This window comes from Zingiber officinale, chromosome 10B (genome assembly GCF_018446385.1).
Source record: "Zingiber officinale cultivar Zhangliang chromosome 10B, Zo_v1.1, whole genome shotgun sequence".
Classification (NCBI taxonomy): domain Eukaryota; kingdom Viridiplantae; phylum Streptophyta; class Magnoliopsida; order Zingiberales; family Zingiberaceae; genus Zingiber; species Zingiber officinale.
This window is the reverse complement of record NC_056005.1, coordinates 29,720,314-29,744,543: the sequence shown is the minus strand read 5'-3', so window position 1 is coordinate 29,744,543 and position 24,230 is coordinate 29,720,314. Positions and strand designations below refer to the sequence as shown.

The 24,230-nt window shown below is 39.1% G+C and overlaps 1 protein-coding gene across 1 annotated transcript; it reads right to left on the bottom strand.

Moving 5' to 3' along the window:
- Positions 1-9,530: 9,530 nt before the first annotated feature.
- Positions 9,531-10,332, bottom strand: LOC122030440. The gene has a single exon (XM_042589641.1). The coding sequence runs from the start codon at positions 10,102-10,104 to the stop codon at positions 9,667-9,669; it is 438 nt and encodes a 145-aa protein (XP_042445575.1). The 5' UTR covers positions 10,105-10,332; the 3' UTR covers positions 9,531-9,666.
- Between the last annotated feature and the right edge of the window lie 13,898 nt (positions 10,333-24,230).

The following is a 24,230-nucleotide window of genomic DNA, read 5'->3' as shown; positions in this document are numbered from 1 at the left end:
ACATTAGGGTTAGAAATCGAATTATGTTTTCCATGTATCTTATATGCCATGATTTTGAGATTTCTATGCTTCTATGTTTAAATTATGCGCACTTATGATTTATACATGATGGAGACCCTTATGCTATGGTGTGTATTATTTATGATGAAGCTATGTGCAAATTTATCCATGATATATGTGATGAGCTATGTGCCCAATTTATGCATGAAATATATGATGTACTGTGTGCCCAATTTATGTATAAAATATATGATGTGCTGTGTGCCCAAATCTTTACATACCATTATGATGAGCTGTGTGCCCAAAAGTCTATATGGTATGATATGATAAGTGACACGATGTACAAGAAAAGATAAGAACCATGATATGTAAAAATATGCTATTTTATTTTATGTATGGCTTGTACCAAGGGTGGGCTCCATAAGCGCCCCGGGGTCGATGGACTAAGAAACGGGCCTCGTTAGGGATGGGCTCCTAAGTGCCCCTAGGTCGATGGAGTAAGAAACGGGCCTAGTATGTATGCCTTGTAGGGTTCAAGACTTGCTACCTTGGACCTACATAGGACGTGCGCATTTATGTATGTGGTACAAGCTGGGGCCCTAATCATGTTGAGATTATGTTTAAGTATGTATATTATAAGTTTTCAAAGGACATATTGCATATGTTTTCATGATACATGTTTAGGAATTTACCTTGCATATACCTTATGATTGTGCCATGATATTTATGACGATTTTATGATATGTCAGGGTGCAATTGATGATTATGTTATGTTATGCCATGATACCTTACGTTTATGTTACGATATGCCATGATATGCTGCATGATATGATGAATTGCCTCCATGTGTTATGTCTTGTGATTTTGATATGTTATACGATTTTTGTGAGTAGGAAAGGAACTTACTGAGCCATGAGTGCTCACAGCTTACTTTCTTGTACCACAGATAAAGACAAGGAATTGATGAACTAGGGGAGCAGCAGGAGGGGCTAGAAGGATGTGTGTGGTAGTGCCTTGGCTAAAGGAGAAAGACCTGCTTTTGTTTAATAAGAACTATGCCTAGTTATGTTACTACTTTATGACTCCATGACATTTAAATTTTGTGTTTGGGCATTATGACTTAAAAATCATGTTAAGTATGCTATGTGGTGTTATATGTCCAGGTGAGTAGGTATGTAGGTAGGTATGTATATATCCAATAAGATTTCCGCTGTAGTAAGTAGGTATGTATATGTATGTATAAGTAACCCCCATCGCCTTAGCAGGAGGGGCGGGGCATTACAGTTTGGTATCAGAGCCAAGTTTAGCCAATTCACTACACACATGTCAAGCCTCCATCCTACCGCTCCAAGTAAAAATCTATATGCTTAATTTAATTTTTTGTTCTCTGTTTTATGATGCTTTAATATTATGCATGTTTATTTCTTCTTTTTCGTTATTTTGTTTAGGTATGAATGATGGTAGGATAGGAATAGTACTAACCTTTTGGCAACTGAATAGGAATAACGATAATTTATTGTTATTTAATGAAGATAAGCATGGCTAGAAGATGTACTACCCGAACAGATGAGACACCGACTCCACCAGATCTGACCTAGGTAGTCACCGATCTCCAACGTCAGATCACGGAGCAACAACAGCTGATCACTACATTGATGGGTCAACAAGGAACTCCTACCACCCCGCCAGTAAATCAGAATGCGGTGCCCGTCGTGCCAATAGTTGCACCAGTACCACCGGTTGCCCCTGCCCCAGTGGCTCGACAGGAAACCAACTTGATACAATGGCTGAGGCTGAAGCCGGAAAACTTCTCGGGTACTTGCGAGCCATGGGATGCCCAGGCCTGGTTCAAGACAGTAGAAAGCATAGTGGAACTGCTGGACTGGCCCGAATCGGAGAAGATCAAGTGCGTATCTTTCTGTTTTTCCGGAGACGCGAGAATGTGGTGGGAAAGAGTGAAAGCAAAGAGACAGATTAATCTGATGAACTGGATGGACTTCGAGACAGAGTTCTTCGAGGAGTTCTTCCATATGCAAGTGACGAACCGACACTATGACGAGTTCACCGAATTTCGGCAAGGTGACCTATCAGTAAACGAAGCAGTAAAACGTTTCAACCATTTGGCACGCCTATGTCCAGAATTGGTTCGCATAGAAAGAGAAAGGGTCAGACTGATGTTGAAGATGCTTCGACCTGAAATAGCACTGAACGTAGCCGGCGGAGTTAATAGACCTCAGACTACAAAGGAATTGGTCAGCAGTGCCCTCATCACAGAACATTATCAGAATGTAATGAACGGAAATAAGAGTCAGGTCCGAACAGAAGGACAGAAATCCTCAAGAAATAAGACAAGCTGGAAAGGGACCTCCACTGGAAAAAGGAAACAATGGGACAATGCAAAAGGTGGCTCAGTGAATAAGCAACCGAAGTACCCCCAGTGCACTATTTGTGGAAAGCTGCATTCCGGAGTATGTCATAAGGGTACCAGAAGGTGCTATAGTTGCGGAGGAGAAGGACATCTTGCCAGAGACTGCACCAACCAGTTCCAGGCACCACCCCAGCAGAACAACCAAAACAGGAATACCCCCTCACAACTACATCAGATGCAAACTACTATTGAAGGAACACTGATCGGCCAAGGGAGATTGGAAGCTCCACCAACTACAACGAACGCCAGGGTTTTCTCGCTTACTAAGGAGGATGTGGCAAGCGCCTCTACTGTCGTCACAGGTCAGTTACCTACTTTTAGTCAATATACCAAAGCTATATCTGATGCTAAAGGCAAACCAATGTTCGAAATTATTGGGAAACCGAGAGATATTACTAGTCAATGGATCGAAAATATGTCTGGGCAGCTCTCTACTATGACCATAGCACCCACATTATTCGATAATCTATTAGAGAAACAAACCAGTGACTAAAGTCTCCAAAGGATTAAACAAGAAACCTTAGGAAGAAAGAATGACGGATTCCGGATCGCGGACAATGGAATATTATACCTCAGGGATCGACTATGTATTCCCGAGGATCCAGAGTTGCGAAGAAGGATACTAGAGGAAGCTCATTCAACACCCTATGCAATGCACCCAGGATCCACCAAAATGTACCAAGATTTGAAAAAGAAATTTTGGTGGTCCGGTATGAAAAGAGATGTGGCTCAGTATTTCGGCACTTGCCTGACCTGTCAGAGGGTTAAAACAGAACATCAGAGACCGGGAGGATTACTGCAGCCTGTCCAAATTCCAGAATGGAAATGGGAAGATATCTCTATGGATTTTATAGCAGGGTTACCCAAGACAACAAACGGCTATGACGTCATATGGGTAATTATGGATAGATTAACTAAATCCGCCCATTTTCTAGCAATCAAAATGACTTATTCGATTAAGCAACTGGCTCAATTATATGTCAAGGAAATTGTCAGATTACATGGGATCTCGAAGACCATTCTTTCAGACAGAGATGGTCGTTTCGTTTCACATTTCTGGGAATGCATTCAGAAGACTCTTGGTACGAAGCTATTGTTCAGTATTGCCTTTCACCCTCAGACCGACGGACAAACAGAAAGGATTAATCAAGTGCTAGAAGATAAGTTACGGGCATGCGCATTGGACTTCAAGGGAAGCTGGAGCCGATATTTATGCATGGCGGAATTTGCCTACAACAATAGTTACCAGGCTACTATTGGGATGGCACCTTACGAGGCTCTGTACGGGAGGAAATGCAGATCCCCTATATGTTGGTACGAAGGCGGCGAAAAGTAGGAGATGGGATTCCAGACCGAGTTCATCGATAGCACCACTCATGCTATACAGAACATCCGCCAACGAATAGAAACTGCTCAGAGTCGACAAAAGAATTATGCGGATAAGCGACAAAGGCCATTGGAATTCAATGTCGGAGACTCTGTATTTCTCAAAGTAGCTCCTATGAAAGGGGTAATGAGGTTTGGTAAGAAAAGAAAGCTAAGCCCACGTTATGTGGGACCATACCAAGTTCTGAAAAGAATCGGCAAAGTGGCTTATGAAATAGAGCTGCCTCAAGAGATGTCAGCCATCCACAATGTGTTCCACGTCTCGATGCTAAAGAAATGCATTCCGAGCAAGGATCAAGTAATCGAACCACGGGCAGTACAAGTGCAAGAGGACCTAACTTACGAGAGCCGACCAATTCAGATATTGGATCGAGATGTCAAAAGACTAAGGAACAAGGAAGTACCCTTAGTAAAGGTTCTATGGCAAAACCAACGATACGAAGAAGCCACGTGGGAACGAGAAGATGATATGAGACAGAAGTATCCATCACTATTCTAAGTTTGAGGATGAACTTTTTATGAGGTATGGGGTACTATAACACCCACGAAATTATAAGATAAGTATATGAATATTATTTTCCTTAGAGCATAGAAATGAAAAGAATAAGAGGAAAAAAAAAAGAAAATCTCGAATAAGAAAAGGTGAGGTCAAGGATTGAACCTTGAACCTCCCACAATTGATGGAGATAAATTGATGAAAGATAACCATTAGGATAAGGAGAAATAATTGGATAGAAAGAAATGAAAAATTTAGTTAAAGGAGAAAAGAAAACTAAGCAAAAAGAACAAGAGAAAACCAAGTTGCTTACCTTTTTTTTCCCTCTTGGTTAAGAAGAGGAGCAAGAAAAAGAGGAATTTTCTACTTCCCTCCCTCCCTCTATTTTCGTGGGAATTAAAGGAGTGGAGGAAAAGAGGAGTTGAGGGAATGAATGAGGACATGTTTCATTTGGCAAAGGGATAAATAGGTTTAGAGAAGAAAAAAAACAAAGGATTAAATTCATTTTCTTCTTCCTCCTTCTCCCTTCTTTATCCCTCACCGAACCAAGAAACCCCTTTCCTCTCCTCATACCAATTTCTAAGTTAAGTTCTTCTCCAAGAAAGCTAAATTCCGAGAAGAAACCTTCAAGTTCTAGCCCTTACAAGCAAAGGAAACAAAAAGGAGGTACAAGAAGAAGAAGCTTCCACCTTCCTTATCACCTAGAACACTTTTCTCTCTAAGGAAAACCACAAGCGAAAGGATGTAAGTTCCCCTCACCTGTGGTACAATAGCTCTTATTTTTCTATGAAGATTCGGTCACATGAAAAGCTAAGAAAACATCATGAAGAAATTCTAACCAAGATAAGACCAAAGGAATGACCTAGAAAATGAAATGATCTAAAATTAATTTGCTTGATATTTCTCTTGTAGCATGTATTTTATGGTAAGGATTTATCTATGTAAAAATGTTTGGTAGAACTTAGATTCATGAGTATTCGGCCATGGTAGAACTAAGGGCCTAGGAGAGCTTTAATTTAAAACTAAGTATGCCAAGATCTCCTTAAGATAAGATATGAAACTATTATGGTATGCCCATGACTATATATTAAGTTGAACTCTATTTCATGTCCATGAAGGTTCGGCTATGTTTGGATTTTTTTTAAAAGCCTAGGAGAATTTAAAGCAAATCTAAGATGCTCATGATCTCCTTGATGAAATGTTATGTAGCTAATCTAATGTGCTTATGTTTATTGTTGTATGGAAATTAAATTCATGCTCTATAACATTCGGGCACTTCATGATTTAGGGCTTAGGAAATTTAGAACCTAACTCAACCATGCTCATGTTATTCCTTGATATATTTGCTATGAAAGTTGCTTAAGGTTCTCATGTTTTTAGGGCACTTGAACCCTAATTTTAAGCCCTACAAGTTTCGGCCACTTCATGAATTTAGGGCTTAGGAAACTTAGAACCTAACTCAACTATGCTCATGTTATTCCTTGATATATTTGCTATGAAGGTTGTTTAAGGTTCTCATGCTTTTAGGACACTTGAACCCTAATTTTAAGCCCTACAAGTTTCGGCCACTTCATGAATTTAGGGCTTAGGAAACTTAGAACCTAACTCAACTATGCTCATGTTATTCCTTGATATATTTGCTAGGAAGGTTGTTTAAGGTTCTCATGCTTTTAGGACACTTGAACCCAAATTTTTAGTCCTATAACATTCGGCCATTACATGATGTAGGACTTAGGAAACTTAGAACCTAACTCAACCATGCTCATGTTATTCCTTGAAATGTTTGCTATGAAGGTTGTTTAGGGTTCACAAGTTTGAATGATAGTTTTTTTTAAACCCAATGTATGCTTGATAAGTTTCGGCCATGATAAGTTGTAAGCTTAAGTAACCTAGAACTCTACCTAAACTTGCTCATGATAGTTCTTATGGTATAAGGAATGATGCTTACTTAGGTTTCACATGTTGGTATGAAGTTTTACCAAAAACTCAACCTATATGGTTCGGCCACTAAAAGACATTAGGGTTAGAAATCGAATTATGTTTTCCATGTATCTTATATGCCATGATTTTGAGATTTCTATGCTTCTATGTTTAAATTATGCACACTTATGATTTATACATGATGGAGACCCTTATGCTATGGTGTGTATTATTTATGATGAAGCTATGTGTAAATTTATCCATGATATATGTGATGAGCTGTGTGCCCAATTTATGCATGAAATATATGATGTGCTGTGTGCCCAATTTATGCATAAAATATATGATGTGCTGTGTGCACAAATCTTTACATACCATTATGATGAGCTGTGTGCCAAAAAGTCTATATGGTATGATATGATAAGTGACACGATGTACAAGAAAAGATAAGAACCATGATATGTAAAAACATGCTATTTTACTTTATGTATGGCTTGTACCAAGGGTGGGCTCCATAAGCGCCTCGGGGTCGATGGACTAAGAAACGGGCCTCGTTAGGGATGGACTCCTAAGTGCCCCTAGGTCGATGGAGTAAGAAACGAGCCTAGTATGTATGCCTTGTAGGATTCAAGATTTGCTACCTTGGACCTACATAGGACGCGCGCATTTATGTATGTGGTACAAGCCGGGGCCCTAATCATGTTGAGATTATGTTTAAGTATGTATATTATAAGTTTTCAAAGGACATATTGTATATGTTTTCATGATACATGTTTAGGAATTTACCTTGCATATACCTTATGATTGTGCCATGATATTTATGATGATGTTATGATATGTCAGGGTGCAATTGATGATTATGTTATGTTATGCCATGATACCTTACGCTTATGTTACGATATGCCATGATATGCTGCATGATATGATGAATTGCCTCCATGTGTTATGTCTTGTGATTTTGATATGTTATACGGTTTTTGTGAGTAGGAAAGGAACTTATTGAGCCATGAGTGCTCACAGCTTACTTTCTTGTACCACAGATAAAGGCAAGGAATGGATGAACTAGGGGAGCAGCAGGAGGGGCTAGAAGGATATATGTGGTAGTGCCTTGGCTAAAGGAGAAAGACCTACTTTTGTTTAATAAGAACTATGCCTAGTTATGTTACTGCTTTATGACTCCATGACATTTAAATTTTGTGTTTGGGCATTATGACTTAAAAATCATGTTAAGTATGCTATGTGGTGTTATATGTCAAGGTGATTAGTCATGTTGATTTTAAAGAAAATAAAAGTTTTTAATTTCTATAAATAAGATTTCCGCTGTAGTAAGTAGGTATGTATATGTATGTGTAAGTAACCCCCGTCGCCTTAGCAGGAGGGGCGGGACGTTACACCACTCGGTCTCCATATTCTACTTGATGCCCTGCCGCTGATGTCGTGGGCTCATGCACTTGGCGCTCAGCCAGTGCTTGTTGTTGTTGTTCCACTATCCTTGCTGCTCGGGTTTGTATAACCATATCGAGATCCTCCTTTGTCAGCGTCACCGTGATGAGTAATCCAGCGTCCTCCATCTTCTCATTTTGGATGTAGGCTTTGTTCCCATAGACGACGTCAAAATGATCATGTCCAAAAATGGAGAGGTGGAAAGCTGGTGATGTAGCTACTACACTAACTGGTTGTAGACCGTGTCCCGCTCTACAAAACAGGCAATGTCAGTGCCAAGTTCGGGAAGCAGTCTTCGATGTTGGCCCTCCGATGCTCAAGTCAGTCATCGGAACTGTAGAGGAAAGTAAAGCAATACTAACGCAAGCACAAATAGTAATAATGTGTACCTCCACCGGTACTTGGACCTTCCTTTATATAGAGCCCTGGTGGGTGATGTACATGCTCCTCGAGGAATGAACATGTTCTCCAATGTGTCCCACGAAAGGACCTCTCAGGAAAGTACCTCTGACATCATACCTTAACAGGGCATGCATATCCCTGACAAGACAGTAGAAACTTTCGTCGTACGATCCGTCTGTTGACCATGCCTTGTATTAACGACACTATCTTCCAAAAGATTATCGAGAGATATAACAATGGTGTCGTTGCTTGGCCAAGCGGTATAGTCGCTCGGTCGGGACTCCTTCACTTTGTCGCCCTCAGAGAGATAACAATGGTTCTGCTACTTGACAGAGCAGGGTAGTCGCTCGGCCATGACTCCTTCGTTCTGTCGGCCTCAGCTGTTCTTCCTTGCGGTGACTGGGCATAGTAGTGCATCCATCTCACTTGGACAAACTCTTCGATTTCCTCAACGTCCTGCCGCTCCACACTGAGTGTCTGGCTGCCTTACCGTATTAGCCCGAGCTGGACGATTGACCCGCTCGGACACTGATCAACCCGTCCAACTGTTGTAGTCTCTTGTCGATTGGACATTGATTTCCTCGACCAGCCGTTATAATTGACCTCCTCTCGGATACTGTAGGCGAGCCTTTTGGTATCCTGACGTTGACCATCTTGATTTTGACCTTCGTCTCGATAGTTGGCCCATATCAGACGGACCTCTCTTTATTATCGTATCAATATATATCACGGTAAGTATTTACTTGATTTGCTTAAGAAAATTGGCATGCTAGAGATGAAATACGTAGATACTTCTAAAATCCTGGTGTTAAGTTAGTACCATGCTAGGAGTCGCCCATTGAGGGTGGGAAAAAAATCACAAAACTCTCCTATAGATGATTTACATCTACCTATACTATTCTCTTAGAAAATAACTTTATTTCTTAGAAGAGGAAAAAAACAAACAGTAGCACAAAATCAAGTACAAGGGAAAATATAAAGTTATGACTCTAACAACGTGCCAGCTTATTTGACTAAAATATTGAATGATTAAACAAACATATACTTCTCCACCACCAATTTGTTGTGACAGCCAAGTGACTGATATATATAACCCCAAACACTTTACATATAGCACCAAACCCTATATTTCAATAGGGGTGATAATATATACTAATTAATTGTCATATCATCAAAGAGAAAATAGAATCCAAAGACCTTATCTTTTAATAATTAGTTGATAAATTTACCAACCAAATCACTAAGAGAACATATAGTTTATTATATTTCTAATAAGTTAAATTTTATAGTATATTTAAATCAATTTGAGTTAATTGCAATACTTAATCTTGGCCTTGAGGAACTAAGATCTAAGGCTGATATAAATTCATTTGTTTATTCATTTATTTTATCTTTATCCGTTTGTTCCAACGAACAGTAGGTATTATTTCTGATTGGGCTGGAAATATTTTTCAGTTGATTTTTGAATTCATCAGCAAGAACGATCTAAATTTCCGACAAAACCCAAATAATTCACTAACAAATCTTTAAACAAATAAACCGGCACCAATTACTTTAATTGATTCCTAATGTTTCCGGCTTGGGTTGGGTTTCAACCGTAGAAGCCGGTCCGATTCCAGACCGCGTCGCGAACCCGGCTCATGTCCCTGCCCTTCAGCGTCCGCCCCGCCCCTTCCAGCACCGACCTCGTCGTCCCGCCGCTCCTCCCCTTCGCCCTCGCCAGGTACTCGTGCGGCGGCATCCACCCGCCAACCTCTGCTTCCTCCTCGTCCTCCACCCGGTGAAGTCTCGTCCACGCCGGCACCTCGACTGGCGCCGACATCGCCGCGGACGCCACCGGCGGGAGTGACGCCTCCCTGTCCTCGCCCTCCCCTTCGCAACGACTCCGGCCGGGGTCAGTTAGTCTCCATCCGGATTCTAAGGTCGAGAAGACATCATCCTCGGAGAGGTCCGGGAGATCAGAGCCGGCCGCCCGGCCGTGCGCGGTGCCGAGCAGGCGGTCTTCGGCGTGCCTTCGCGCCTTCGCCATATATCACCCTCCGCCACGGGCTCCGCGGCAGCGAACCACTAGTATTTATAGCGCAAACAAAGTCCCACATCTCACTCTCGTCCACTGTGAAACCGGGGCCCAGGCCCATTCGGGCACCCTAGAAAACACCAGCAATCTGTCACGCCGATCCCCACACACAAGATTCTGATCATGCACGGCGATCGACGTCAAATCTATGTGTAAAAACGGCGGTCGAAAAGGATTCAGTAATTCCAGCGACTCCACCGGCGAGCGATACCTAGCGTTGGTAAGATTAATGCATCGACCAAATTAAGAAGCAAACAAAATTTGGCATCAGTGATTGTGCTGCTCATCACCAGCTGGAGCTGCCGCACTCGATGCGTCGTCGCCTACGAAGTGAACAAAACAGAAACACCCTCCGCCGTTCTTCAATTAATGGCACGCAGCCTTTTAATAACGGACGCGATCGACGACGCTCTCTATTGGGCAACGGCGACCTCGCGACACGTGGGCGGCGCCGGCTCGCCCGCTCTAGAGCCGGCGACCGAAGGAGATCTTTCCGGCCTTGAATCACAGATGACGCCAGCAGAGCAGGAGTTGGATGATTGATTGGTGGCTGGCGAGCGTAATTAGTTTAATGGGGCCGTAGGAATCAGGCACCGACAAACCATATGCGAAGGAGGAGGATCCATGGACTTTTGGGTTGTTACGGAATCAGAATCGCACCGGCTGCTGGATTCTAATGATAATTTAGGGGCATTATTAGCAGTTAGGACATTAATTAGCTTTCTTAATTGCTGATTTGGTAGGATGGAATCCTTTTGATTGGGCGTCCACACTGGCGGGTTCTGGACATGTGGAGATTAAATAAGTATTTAATATGTGATTACGAGGGAATGGGAAGGACGCTTGACACGGGTGTAAATGACGTGAGATGTTGTGTTTTAGCTGATTTAAAGTTGTTTATTAAAAATCTTATAAAACTCGTGTTGAATTGAAGGGTTTTTATTAAGTGTAGTTAGTGATATTTTATCTACATAATTTAATTAAAATACACAATAGTCACCTAAATAAAATACAAAATAAATCAATTAATAATTTTATTTATAAGTATTAATAAGTCTTCAAATTTATTTATTTGTGAATTTTATAATATTACATAAATATAAATAAACTTTTATCAAAATTTAAACTTCAAACTTTTCATAAATATTAGCAATTCGATCCGAGATCCAGAGATGAGACAACTCGGTCAAAGTGACCCCGACCGATCAATTTTGGTCGGCCAGATACATGTCAAGCCAGCTTCCTTCGCCTAATCTATCTTATGCTGGGTGAGTCTTTAACAGACCAATTGCATTCTAGCCGAGCTTTAACAAACTGATTGTCTCTAAGTCAGACTTTGACAGACCGATTACCTTCAAGTCGCCGCTCACAACGCCTAGTAGCAGGGAAGTCCCTCCAACCAAGGTCTGAAAAGATTTAAGACAAATATTAGGTGGACAACTCAGTCGGAGATCGACTAGACCACTCCGACGTTCAATCAGACATTTGAGAAAAGATGGAAAAATCTAATGGAGTAAAAAGAGAGTAAAGAGTAGAGAGTTATCTGATTGGTTGCTTTGTTGAATGTTGTAACATATTACCTTTAAATAGAAAATAAAAGAATGACGTTTGGCTCCAAAGCATACCTCTCTTCCATTTTTAAATTACCTAGAGACACCTTCTTTGATAATCAGTGTTTTTAACCGTGAAAAGTGATACTTTAATAACTGGCAAGTCAAATCCTTATGTGGACATACTACTCAAATTGACTTGATCTCTTCTTGCGAGACGGGTCTGGTTGGACTTTTGTTTAATCAACTCATAATTTAGTTAACCTCAACTTGAACTCGGTCAGATCTGACCCAAGTCGGTTTGACTATCCCTGAGCTTTGACTGTCCAACTCTGCTTGACTTGTCTATTCATCATATCAATCAACACTATTAATATTCCAAGGCACATAGGCTCGCCTAAGACCCTTATTATATTAGGGTATATATATATATATATATATATATATATATATATATATATATATATATATATATATATATATTCGGATATTAAATATTTAAAATTACAATTAAAATAAATTTTAATCAAGATTGATTTTCATCAATAATTTTAATTTTTTTACTAGCTAAATTATATTTAGTCAATAATTTTTAATTTTTTAGATTTAACCAATAATTTTTTATTTTTTATAGATTAAATTTAAACTTGATCGTTTTTATTTTTTTTACTCATATTAGATTTGATTGATAATTTTAATTTTTTTAATATTAAAGTTAGATTTGGTTGGTAATTTATTTTTATTTTTATTAAAATTTGACTCATAATTTTAAATTTTTTACTGATAAAATTTAATTTAATAATTAAAATTAAGTCTTGTTAATAAATTGAAAATGTTATACTTAATTAATATTTTTTTATAAAATACTTTTGGTAGTCTTTCAAAAGTTTATTTAACGTACTATTATTTCTCTCTAAATTTTATTTTTCTTTCTCTCTACTCCTTTATTATCCTTTTTTTTTTACCATTATTATTGTGTCCTTGCTCTTCAACTAGTTATTATGCACACCTTTTTTTTTTAATAATTTGTTGTCGATATTTACTAGCTAAATATTTTTGATAAATAAATTTAATTGATGATTTATCTAAGTTAAAATTGATAAAAGACAGCTTAGTTCATGAAGGTCCTGTCAATATGGGATCCTAAAAAAGGATCTATTGTATGTAGTATCTATATCTACTAGACTATTACTCGAACATATTACATCTAGGTTACACAATAATAATTTTTACCGTTGACTTACCTTCATCAAAGTTAAAATTAATTGATATTTTTTTTAAAAAAAAATAACAATTAAAATGTATCTTACTATTTTATTAAAAATCTCCCCCCTTTGCTAACTAACTTTGGTGAAGCCTAAAATGAATTTACGTTATTGTCCTTTTTTCTATGCACTTTAAAAATAATTTCAAAGTTTATTAGTAATTCCACAAGCGAAACAATCATTGATCTAGAGTTCGAGACTCAGCTGCGACGTATTATTATGAATTTTTCTCATCATTAATTTTTTCTCGTTGTTTTATATAAAAAAATATAATTCTCTTTAGTCCCACATCTTAAAATTGATAACACTAAGATCAAAGAAGTTTCTATAAATATTTTAGGCCAACGATGTTAAAAAATATACTTTTCTTAGTTTTTTTACTAAGATAAGTATAATATTAAATTAAATTAATTTTTTGCATAGGGAAGTCCATTACATTAGTTTGTTGTTGGGATTCTCTAGCGTATGGGTCGAATCTACCCAAATAATTAATTCTTGATTTATAAGGGTGACACTAGAAAATCTAAATAATTCGGATTTTCAAAGACCCAAATAATTTATATATTATTATATTACACACGTAACGCGTGTACACGATCACACTAGTATTAATAATACTGTAATAATTTATTAATCATTGTCAGATTAGTTAACATAAAATATTTTTTATTTTTTTATAAATTTTACTAATAAAAAAGTGAGGTATTCCAATTGTATAAATAATCATTGACAATGTATAAAACTGTCCTTTTAAATTTTACTAATAAAATTAAATGTCTCTAATAATATTTTTAATATTTATTTTTTTTAAATTATTAAAGCTTTAATTTTTTTTTCAGCCTAGGGCCTCCAGAATAGTTGAGATAGCCTTGCTTGACTATTCGCCATATCAATCAGCACTATTAATATTCCATCAAGTTTGATGAATAAAACATTACACTAAAAAAAACAAGAGAGAGCAGTAAATAGCGACAGAATTGGCGATAATCATTAAATTTTCATCGCCAATTAGCAATAAAAATATTAATGGTTGTCACAATTAGCGACGACATTAAATTATCCGTTGCTAATCCACGTAAATTTAGCGGTCGGGACGCTAAACCCAAATTTTTACCTTCGATTTTATCGCAGATAGGCGATGTTGCTAATAGCGACGGATAATTTAATAATCCATCACTATTAGAGACGGATAATTTAATAATTAATCGCTAATGTCGATGTTTAATTAAATTATTCATCACTATTAGAGACAGATATTAAATTGGCCATCGCTGTTTCTTTCACATTACTGACTTAAAACCCTAAGGACTTGTGTCACAATTAGCGACGGAATACATTCTGTTGATATTTTTGGGATATTAGGGCTCGTGCGCCCGAGTCTTTCTTCCCTATGCAACTTTTTCCCCTCCTCTGGTTTTTATTGCTCCGACGATCGGCTCCTCCAACTTCTCATACTTCAGTGTTTGGCTCCTCCTCCTCCAGTGAGAAAGGTAATCCTCTTCTCCTTATTTTTTTCCTTTTCAATTTCTTCCCTACTAACCGAGGCTGCCACTGCTCACCTGCGATAGCCGGAGCTGGGCCATGGCCGCTACTGCTAGGCGGTGGCCAGCAGAGCAGGGTCGCGACCACCACTGCTCAACCGCGACCGCTAGAGCAAGGTTGCGGCCTCCATTGTAGGGTTGCAATAGCCACTGCAAGGTTGCGATCGCCACTGCAGGACCGCAACCTCCACTGCTAGGCTCGGCTACAACTGCCAATGCTCAGTTCGGCCACGACCGTGGTCGCCACTGCTCGGCTTGGTCGTGGCCGCCATAACAGGGTTGCGTCCGCCATTGATCGGCTATGGCCACCAGAACAAGGCCATCATTGATCGACTTGGCCTAGTACTGCATGACCTGGTCCGTCACTGATTGGGCATGGCCCTGCATTGATTGGTAGGGGCGACACTGATCGGGTGGGGCCGGCATTGATCGGCCGCCATCGACATTTCTTAGCCGTGTCCGACACTGATTAAGTATGGTCGACACATGATTAACCATGTTGATTTATCAAATTTAGACTATTAATAATATTTGTCCATATTGAAATTGCTTGTATAGTTCAAAAATATAATTATGCCTAGCTTGACATGATTAACCATGTTGGAAATTTTATTCCTATTATGATACAATGTATATAACCAAAACTTGGATGTACAAATGGTTAGATAATGGATTTTTCAATCAAGAATTTTTTATTGGGATTGAAGAGTTTGTGAACTTTGTTAAGTCTCATTAAAAATATTTGAATGGTGCCTAGTTAAAGTGACCATGTAATCAGTGCAGATATAGAAATACAGCTTTCTATGATGAGGATATAGTGAAAACCTATATATGTAGGTATGAGTTTATTCCAAATTATTACAACTGGTATTGTCACGGAGATATATATTTGAACAAATTAGACCTTCCATTGCTTTGTCATCTTGCCCGACTGCTTTAGAGGAATCATCAAGGCATGTAAATGCAATGCAATCAATGGTTTACGACACAATGAATACATATGATCAATCGAATATTGAGGAAACACATATGCCCGAAGTTTAGAAAATGTATACATGTTGAAGGCTAGTGAGAGAGAATTGTGGAAAGACATTCTTTTTACCCATTCTCAACTATTAGCTACTGCAAGATTACTGAACATGAATATAAAACATCATTTCTCTGAATGATGTTATGATGAAATGTGGCAATTGATTTCAAAGTTGCTCCCTACTGATAACTGCATGACTGATAGCATCTACAATACAAAATAATTGATTAGAGATCTGGATTTACTAGTAGAGAAGATTCATTATTGTATCAATAATTGCATGATCTTTTGAATGAAGATAGCGAACTGATGGAATTCAAAATGTGTAATCACCCTCGTTATAAGCAGAGTAGTTGCATGTCTGTGAAAAAAAAGAAAAATATTTCTTTGAAAGTCATGTATTACTTCCTGTTAATTGCTATGCTCCAACACTTATATGCATCTGTCACAATAGCAAACCACATGAGGTGACAACAAAACCATGTACACGAAGGAGATATAATGTGTCATCCTTGTGACTCACCTACGTAGAAACATCTTTATACTTTATTTTCCTCCTTTGTAATAGAACCACGTAATGTAAGACTTGGACTTTTCGCTGTAAGTTATGGACAATAATATTCATCTTGATCAATTATATTAACACCATATAACTTACCTCCGTGCATATGCATGAAAGACGAATTCATGTTTTTTACTGTGCTTATTCCAGGTCCTCAAAATCTAAAAGAGTAAATAGATATTTTTTTACAACCTTTGATTGTTAAGCTAAACTATTTATGGAATGTAGGGTCTGAGACTTATGACATTGCAAGTAAATCAAACTTTACAATGCATGCTGTTTTGCTATGGACGATTAGTGATTTTTCAACATACTTAATGTTGTCAAGATAGAGCACGGCTAGCAAGTTAGCATGTCCATATTGTATGAGTGAGTCTAATACATTTTCATTGCCTTGTAGTGGAAAGATATCCTAGTTTGATAATCATCAAAAAATTTTACTAGTTGATTACCCATTCAGAAGAAATAAGAAAATTTTCAAAAGGAATGAAGTAGTTAGGAAACTTCCTCTAGTATCAAAGTTAGGTGAAGAAGTTCTTGATGAAATTGACAGTTACGGATTTCTATCAGTATATCAGGATGATTCTGATGATATAAATAAGTATATTGTCAGAGTGAACAAGTGTGGTTGGAGGAAAAGAAGCATATTTTGGGAGCTGACATATTGGAAGTATTTATTCATTTGACATAATTTAAATATGGTGCATGCTGAGAAAAATTTCTTCGATAACATCTTTAATACTGTGATGAATGTTCATGGGAAAAATAAAGATACAATAAAATCATGCAAGAAGTTAAGATAATTAGTAAACATACCTGAGTTACATTAGAATGAAATAACTAGTAAATATCTAAAAGCATGTTATACATTAGACAAAGAAGGTAAGTCAACATTATGTACATGGTTGAAAGTAATCAAATTTTCTTATGTATATACCTCTAATATGTCTCGTTGTGTTGATACAAATAGATTAAAAATGTTTGGAATGAAGGGTATGATTGTCAAGTATTCATACAAAAACAAATTCCATTAGCATTCCATGACTTACTTCCTAACAATGTTTGGCAAGTACTTACAGAATTGAGTCTCTTTTTCAGAGATTTGATTTCAATGGTTATTATGACACCAGATATGCTTCGATTTCAGATAGATATTCCAATGATAATCTGTAAGCTTGAAAGAATATTCCCACCTAGTTTTTTTTTATTCTATTGAACATCTACCTATTCATTTACCATATGAGGCACAATTAGGTGGTCTCGTGCAATACAGATGGATGTACCTATTTGAAGGATTTCTGAGTAAATTAAAGAATAATGTTCATAACAAAACAAGAGTTGAGGGATTAATATGTAATGCATATTTGGTTGAAGAAGCAACTTCCTTCTACTCTTATTATTTTGTTGATAATGAAAAAATCAGACATCGTAAGTGTCCTCAAAATTCTAATGATACTCAACCAACATACCTAGAGATGCTTTCTACTTTTAAGTTTCATGCTAAGACAATAGGTGCAACTATTTCTAGACAGTTAAATGAACAAGAATATCATGCTTCTAGTGTTGGTGTAGGGTACATCAGAATTAAACCTGAGTTTTGATGTTGTCAAAGGTTCAAGTTATCTTGTTGTGATATGATAAATTGACTAAGTGTGCAGGATGTTTACTCAACCGGAAAACCCCTAGTTATGGCTAGGCAAGAAAGTCCAGGTGGATCGAGGACTTGACACCTGACAATTAGAGTCGATAAGTCTAGAGGACCTTGTTGGTGCAATTTCCAGTAGGTCAAGGTTGACCTAGTTGACCAAGCGTAAACCTTGGTCATGGTTTCGATATTTGACAATACAGAAAGACATGTAAACATGGACAATGCAGGTGTAGTTGTCCATACGGAGAGATACTAATCAGGGTCTGATCAGGTTGGATGAAGAAAAGTCAAGTAGGTCAAGGTTGACCGGATACTTGACTGGGAAGTCCTAACTGGGATGTTAGGCAGTTCGGAAAGTCCTGGTGAGTGAAACCAGACAGTTCGAAAAGTCCTGGTGAGTGAAGCCAGGCAGTTCGGAAAGTCCTGGTGAGTGAAGCCAGGCAGTCAGGAAATCCTGGTGAGTGAAGCCAGGTGAAAATCCTAGTGAGTGAAGCTAGGTGAAAGCGAAAAGTCCTGGTGAGTGAAGTCAGGCAGTTCGGAAAGTCCTGGTGAGTGAAGCCAGGCAGTCAGGAAATCTTGGTGCGTGGTGAAAATCCTAGTGAGTGAAGCTAGGTGAAAGTGAAAGTCCTGGTGAGTGAAGCCAGCCAGTTGGTGAAAGTCTTGGTGAGTGAAGCCAGACAGTTGGAGAAAGTCCTGGTGAGTGAAGCTAGGCAGTTGGGAAAGACCTGGTGAGTGAAGCCAGGCAGGGGAAAGACCTAGTGAGTGAAGCTAGGCAGTTTGGAAGTCCTGGTGAGTAAAGCCAGGCAAGGGAAATCCAGATGGGTCAAGGTTGACCAGACATCTGGTGAAAAGTCCAAGCAGAGAGCTTGGCACGGGAAAAGTCCAAGTATGGAGACTTGGCACGGAGAAGTCCAAGTATGGAAACTTGGCATGGGAAGTCGGAGAGAGCTCGGTAGCTCGTTCTCTGGACCGGACGGAGTCGGAGAGGGCTCGGTAGCTCGTTCTCCGGACTAGGTCAGAGAGGGCTCGGTAGCTCGTTCTCTGGACCGGACGTGGAAGTCGGAGAGGGCTCGGTAGCTCGTTCTCCGGACTAGGTCAGAGAGAGCTCGGTAGCTCCTTCTCTAGACCAGGCGTTAGGGTTTAGAGCTGGGAAGCTCTAACCTAGCCATTGGATTGGTCGGCAGACCGATCCAGTGATATTGTGGTTTCTTGATCGGTCTGGAGACCGATCAGAAAGCGATCAGTGTGCCTCTGTGAGCTTACTGATCGGTCTGGGGACCGATCAGCATGAAGCCTGATCAGTCCCCGGGACCGATCAGGGTACGCACAGAGAGTTGGGCAACTCTCTGTGAAGCATTCTGATCGGTCTAGGGACCGATCAGCATAGAGCCTGATCGGTCTCCATGACCGATCAGAAGAACCCTGGACCGATCAGGGTGGAGCCTGATCGGTCCAGGACTAGCCGTTGTGACTCAACGGCTAGGTTATTTCGGGCTTCTGTGTTCTGGCCTTTTTGCTTGCAGGTTCGCAGGTTGGCTCAGGATATCAGAGGTTATAAAAGGAGATCGAGGGCTGCTACTTCTTACTTCTTTTTCCTCCTCTGAACTAAGCTGCTGTTCTTCTGAAAGCTGTGCTCTTGAGCTTTGCTGAGTTCCGAAGCTTCGGGTGAGCTTCTTTGACTGAGTTGCTTGTTGGCATTCGTCCGTGAAGTTGGTGCTTCATCTGTTGGATCGAGACGCGCTAGAGGGGGGGTGAATAGCGCTCGCGGCTAATTCGTTTTTCGAATCGCAAAACTTATCGGAGTAAAAACACGCAACGGAATAAAATGACACAAAGAGACAAGGGATTTTTACTTCGTTCGGAGCCTATGACGACTCCTACTCGAAGGCCCGCGATCCTTGATCGCTTTCCGTGGGCAACAACTATAAGCTCGATAAAAGTACAAGTATTACAGTTAAGTGTAATGGAAAAAGTACAGTTATACTGACGACAAAATCGTAATCTGAAGATTTCGGAGCTCTGGGTCGTCGGTGTCTCGTAGCAGCACTTCGGGATCGTCTCGTGAGCAGCTTGTAGCAGAAAGATCACTTGGAAAATCGTTGTTGAGAGCTGCTGGTCGAGACCCCTTATAAAGAGGGTTCAAGGCGCCTTATACTGTTCATCAAGGCGCCTTGAACGAGCCGAGTCACCCGCGTGGATCAGCACTGACCTGGTCGAACTCTATCTGGTTCAAGGCGCCTTCAGCCTATCCAAGGCACCTTCAGCCTATCCAAGGCGCCTTCAACCTCCGGTCCAAGGCGCCTTGAGCTCCATTCAAGGCGCCTCCAGTCTGCTGCGCTGGCCTTTTCCTGGCTCGCACCCGAGGCGCCTCCAAGCTCCATGGAGGCGCCTCGGACACTGTTCATCCGAGTTGTAACTTGCTCCTTTGTTCCTGAAAAATGTGTTAGTCCAAAACACATACCCTGCAAAACAAAGTTAGCACAGTACACATGATAAATAAAGTATAGACAGTCTCCGGACTGTCCGAGTCTGACTTCGGGTTTCCGACCGGAAACCCTAGGTCGACCCGACGCCTACTGTTCCCTCTACGGGGAACGCGTCCTCACCTACTCCACTCAGGAGATTTACCTGTTGCCAGTACGATCCTCCAGATCGACTGGACTTTTGCTCGGCACTCGATGCTTCAGAACTTTCTGCTAAACATCCGCTTCACCGGCCAGTTCAGACTTTCACCTGGTTTGCGACACTAGGACTTTTCACCTAGGGTTACCACCCCCTAGGACTTTTGCCTGAAGCCATCGACCTGCCAAGACTTTCCTCATAGGGTTACCACCCCCTATGACCTAGGGTTACCACCCCCTAGGGTTTTACCTTGCCTAACTGCAGTTAGGACTTTCCTGAAACACTCAGTAAAAGCTGTCAGACAACAAAGCACCTTAACTTTGAATCCTTTGCCATTATCAAAACTTAGGTTCGATCGTCGAATGCTTCCCGCACCAACAATCTCCCCCTTTTTGATTATCGCAACACGTAATTCAAAGTTAAGAAAAAAAAACAACATTTGTAATAAGTGCATAAAGTTAACCAAGCTTAAGTAAATAAACTTTAAATGCAATAACAGTTAAGCTGGAAACTTTTAACTTTGTAATATTAGACTCCCCCTTAATAAAAGCCCTCCTTTAACTTTAATTTACCTACTCTCCCCCTTTGCCATATATCAAAAATAAACCAGTTTGAAAGTAGATTTGTATTTTCTGAAGGAAAATTTTCAAAGAGGGTTAAAAAGTAAATTTTCTTCTTAGCAAAATGACTTATTGAATTTTGGAACTTGCCAACTTTGAAAATACTTAGCTATATATATATTCAGCTTCGAAATGATTTGTATTGAAAAAAATATTTTGCCAAATAGCTAAGTTTTAGAGTAGAATCTAACAAAGTCTAGTTAAAATAGTCTAAAAATTAACTAGGTTTGAAAGTATGAGTATTTGAAAAAGGATTTGCTTAGAAGTTATAAAATATGAGGTCACTTGAAAACGTTATAAAAAGTTGACTAGATTTGAAACTATTTGAATACTCAATTACATGGACAAGTTTTGAAAAACTGTAATTAAGTTTTGAATACGCATTTTGAAGAAGTTTTGATATTAAAGAAAAAAAAATACTTAGTTTTAGGACACAGGGAGTAGCAGTAGTTTGTTTTCCAGTCCATGCATGAGTCAAATTAAATTGTTGAGTTTAATTTGATTAAGTATCAGAGCCTTAAACTAATCAGGTAAAGTAATTTGATTAGAACCTTAAAGTACAATCATGCTTAAACAAAAACTTGAAACACACTTTTCCCAATTGTCTAACCTTTAGCTACTTGCTGATTGCCTAGAGGGCAGTAGCTTTCACATGGTTAGTCAAATTAAGTCCATTTGGTCCAGTTAGAGTTGACTAGAGCTGGAGGACTTGACTTGATTATTATTTATGATGTCTTTAACGCCCAGACTCATATCGATGCACAAATATAAGCATTCCTGAGTCCGGGCTGTACCCTATGCATCTCACGCCATTCTAAGTTTGTCAAACACAAGCAAGGTATACCTAGGTGATTGTGAGATGCTCTGGCTTTAATCTAGGGGTACATGATATCTAGGGGAAGGCCTAAGCTAAATCCAAATTTTAGAAATCTAACAAAATTGGAGTTTTGAAAACTGTTTTCCCTAGAATTTGAATGAGTGATAAGTAAACTCAGATTTTGTGAAACTGAATAAGCATGCAAATAAGTACATCCACAGAATAAGGAAGTCTAAACAAGTGAGACAACAATCCACGGAATAGTGCATAACAGAGTCATATCAAATAGCAGGATCATCTGCTCGAGGAGAGCTAGCTGGAGGATCATGGGGCTGCTCAGGTGCTGGCTGACCTAGCCGTCGTATCTTGTCACGAAGGGACGTAAATCCGGCAGCCATCTCGGATCGAATAGAGAGAACTATCCGTCGTGTCTGGATGGACTCAACCTCGAGTCAAGCTAGTCTGTCCTCGACGGAGAGTGAGGAAGAGGTCGAAGGTCCAGCCGAGGTGGATGGTCTGGCAGACGGGGAGGGATCCGCGAAAAGATCCTCAGCTAAGAAATCAGCCCACTCCTCTCCCTCGCCTGGTAAATCATCGGCTGCTGGAGCGATAGGGGCAACTGCCTGCTGTGGTCGTCCTATCCACGCTAGAACTCCATCAGCTGTGATATCGGCACTGGCTAGTCTACAACTACGGGATCCTAGCTCATCATATATAGTAAGAGGAATGACTGTTCCTCTGGTCACATCTATACCCTCTATCGTCGAAAAGAAACGTGTCAGAATATGACAATAGGGCATGTGGACTATCTTGGAGGTGACTGTCCCAGATGCACAGATAATGTTCTGGAACATATGCAGGGCAATATCGATGTCAAATCGATGACACAGGGCATACAAAAAGAATGAGTGTGAAGATCTCATCTTCGGGACATCCCGAGATGAGATCGGTAGAATACATGCTGTCAGGACCCTATACATCATGTAGTCCTGAATCCGAAGAGTAACTGACCTGAACTCAGTCAAGTCAGCAGGTCTCTCTCCCCCGAGGAAATACGTATAGATAGTATCTAACGTAATGTGGGAGTAAGGATCGCCAAATGGCAGATCCCTACTGGGGTAGCATAGAAAGGTAGACTCAGAAGCCCTAAGTCCTAGGGTGGTGCGTAGCAGAGTGGGAGTAAGCTCAATGTCCACGCCAGAAACTCTGGTGCTGTACCTATTATCATCAATCCTCTCAAGATTGTGATAAAACTGTGCACATAACTCCTGGTTTACTGTATCGGTGTAGTAAACCAATTGATCCAGTTGATAGTGCTCTATCATTTGAATAGTTGGTTGACAATACTGGGTATAAAAAGTCTTGTTCACATATCTAGGCTTGATAGGTTCAAAGATGTAATTAGCAAAGGTATCCCTAAGATGTATAGTCGGGAATCTGATATCTGCTGATGGAATTCTAGCTGGATTAAGATCAACATGTCGGCGTTTCCTATTTTGAACGATTTTACCAAAAATTGACAGAAATAAGCAAAAATTCTAAGTAAAACTTGATAGGAAGGGCTTAGGATTATACCTAGGAGGCATTGTCACGTAGAGAGGAAAGAAAACCGGTTGAGGGCGCCTTAGTTGGGAGGAAACAGCACGAGTATCGCGTGCTCGGCGTCGACAGAAAACGAACAGAAAAGCTTCTGTTCGTTTTGATATAAAGTGTTGAAGGCCCCTTAAACCAAGGTTTAGGGCGCCTTATATAAGTTGGAGGCGCCTCGGGTTGATCCGAGGCGCCTTAAGATGAAGCGGCGGGAATTTTCCCGCCGCTTGCTAAGGCGCCTCCTTTTTCTGGGAGGCGCCTCTGATAAGCTTCACGCGATTTTTTTTTTTTTTAAATAATTTTGAAATTTAAGTTTTTAAAATAATTTTGAAATCTAAGTTTTTAAAATAATTTTGAAATTTAAGTTTAAAATACTTTTGAAATTTAAGTTTTTAAAATAATTTTGAAATTTAAGTTTAAAATACTTTTGAAATTTAAGTTTTTAAAATAATTTTGAAATTTAAGTTTAAAATAATTTTGAAATTTAAGTTTAAAATAATTTTGAAATTTAAGGTTTAAAATAATTTTGAAATTTAAGTTTAAAATAATTTTCAAATTTAAGTTTTAAAATAATTTTGAAATTTAAGTTTTAAAATAATTTTGAAATTTAAGTTTTTTAAAATAATTTTGAAATTTAAGTTTTAAAAATAATTTTGAAATTTAAGTTTAAAATACTTTTGAAATTTAAGTTTTTAAAATAATTTTGAAATTTAAGTTTAAAATAATTTTGAAATTTAAGTTTTAAAATAATTTTGAAATTTAAGTTTTAAAATAATTTTGAAATTTAAGTTTTTTAAAATAATTTTGAAATTTAAGTTTTTAAAATAATTTTG

Excerpts from the sequence above, each read along its gene's own strand:
- LOC122030440 (XM_042589641.1), bottom strand. The coding sequence starts at position 10,104 with ATGGCGAAGGCGCGAAGGCACGCCGAAGACCGCCTGCTCGGCACCGCG.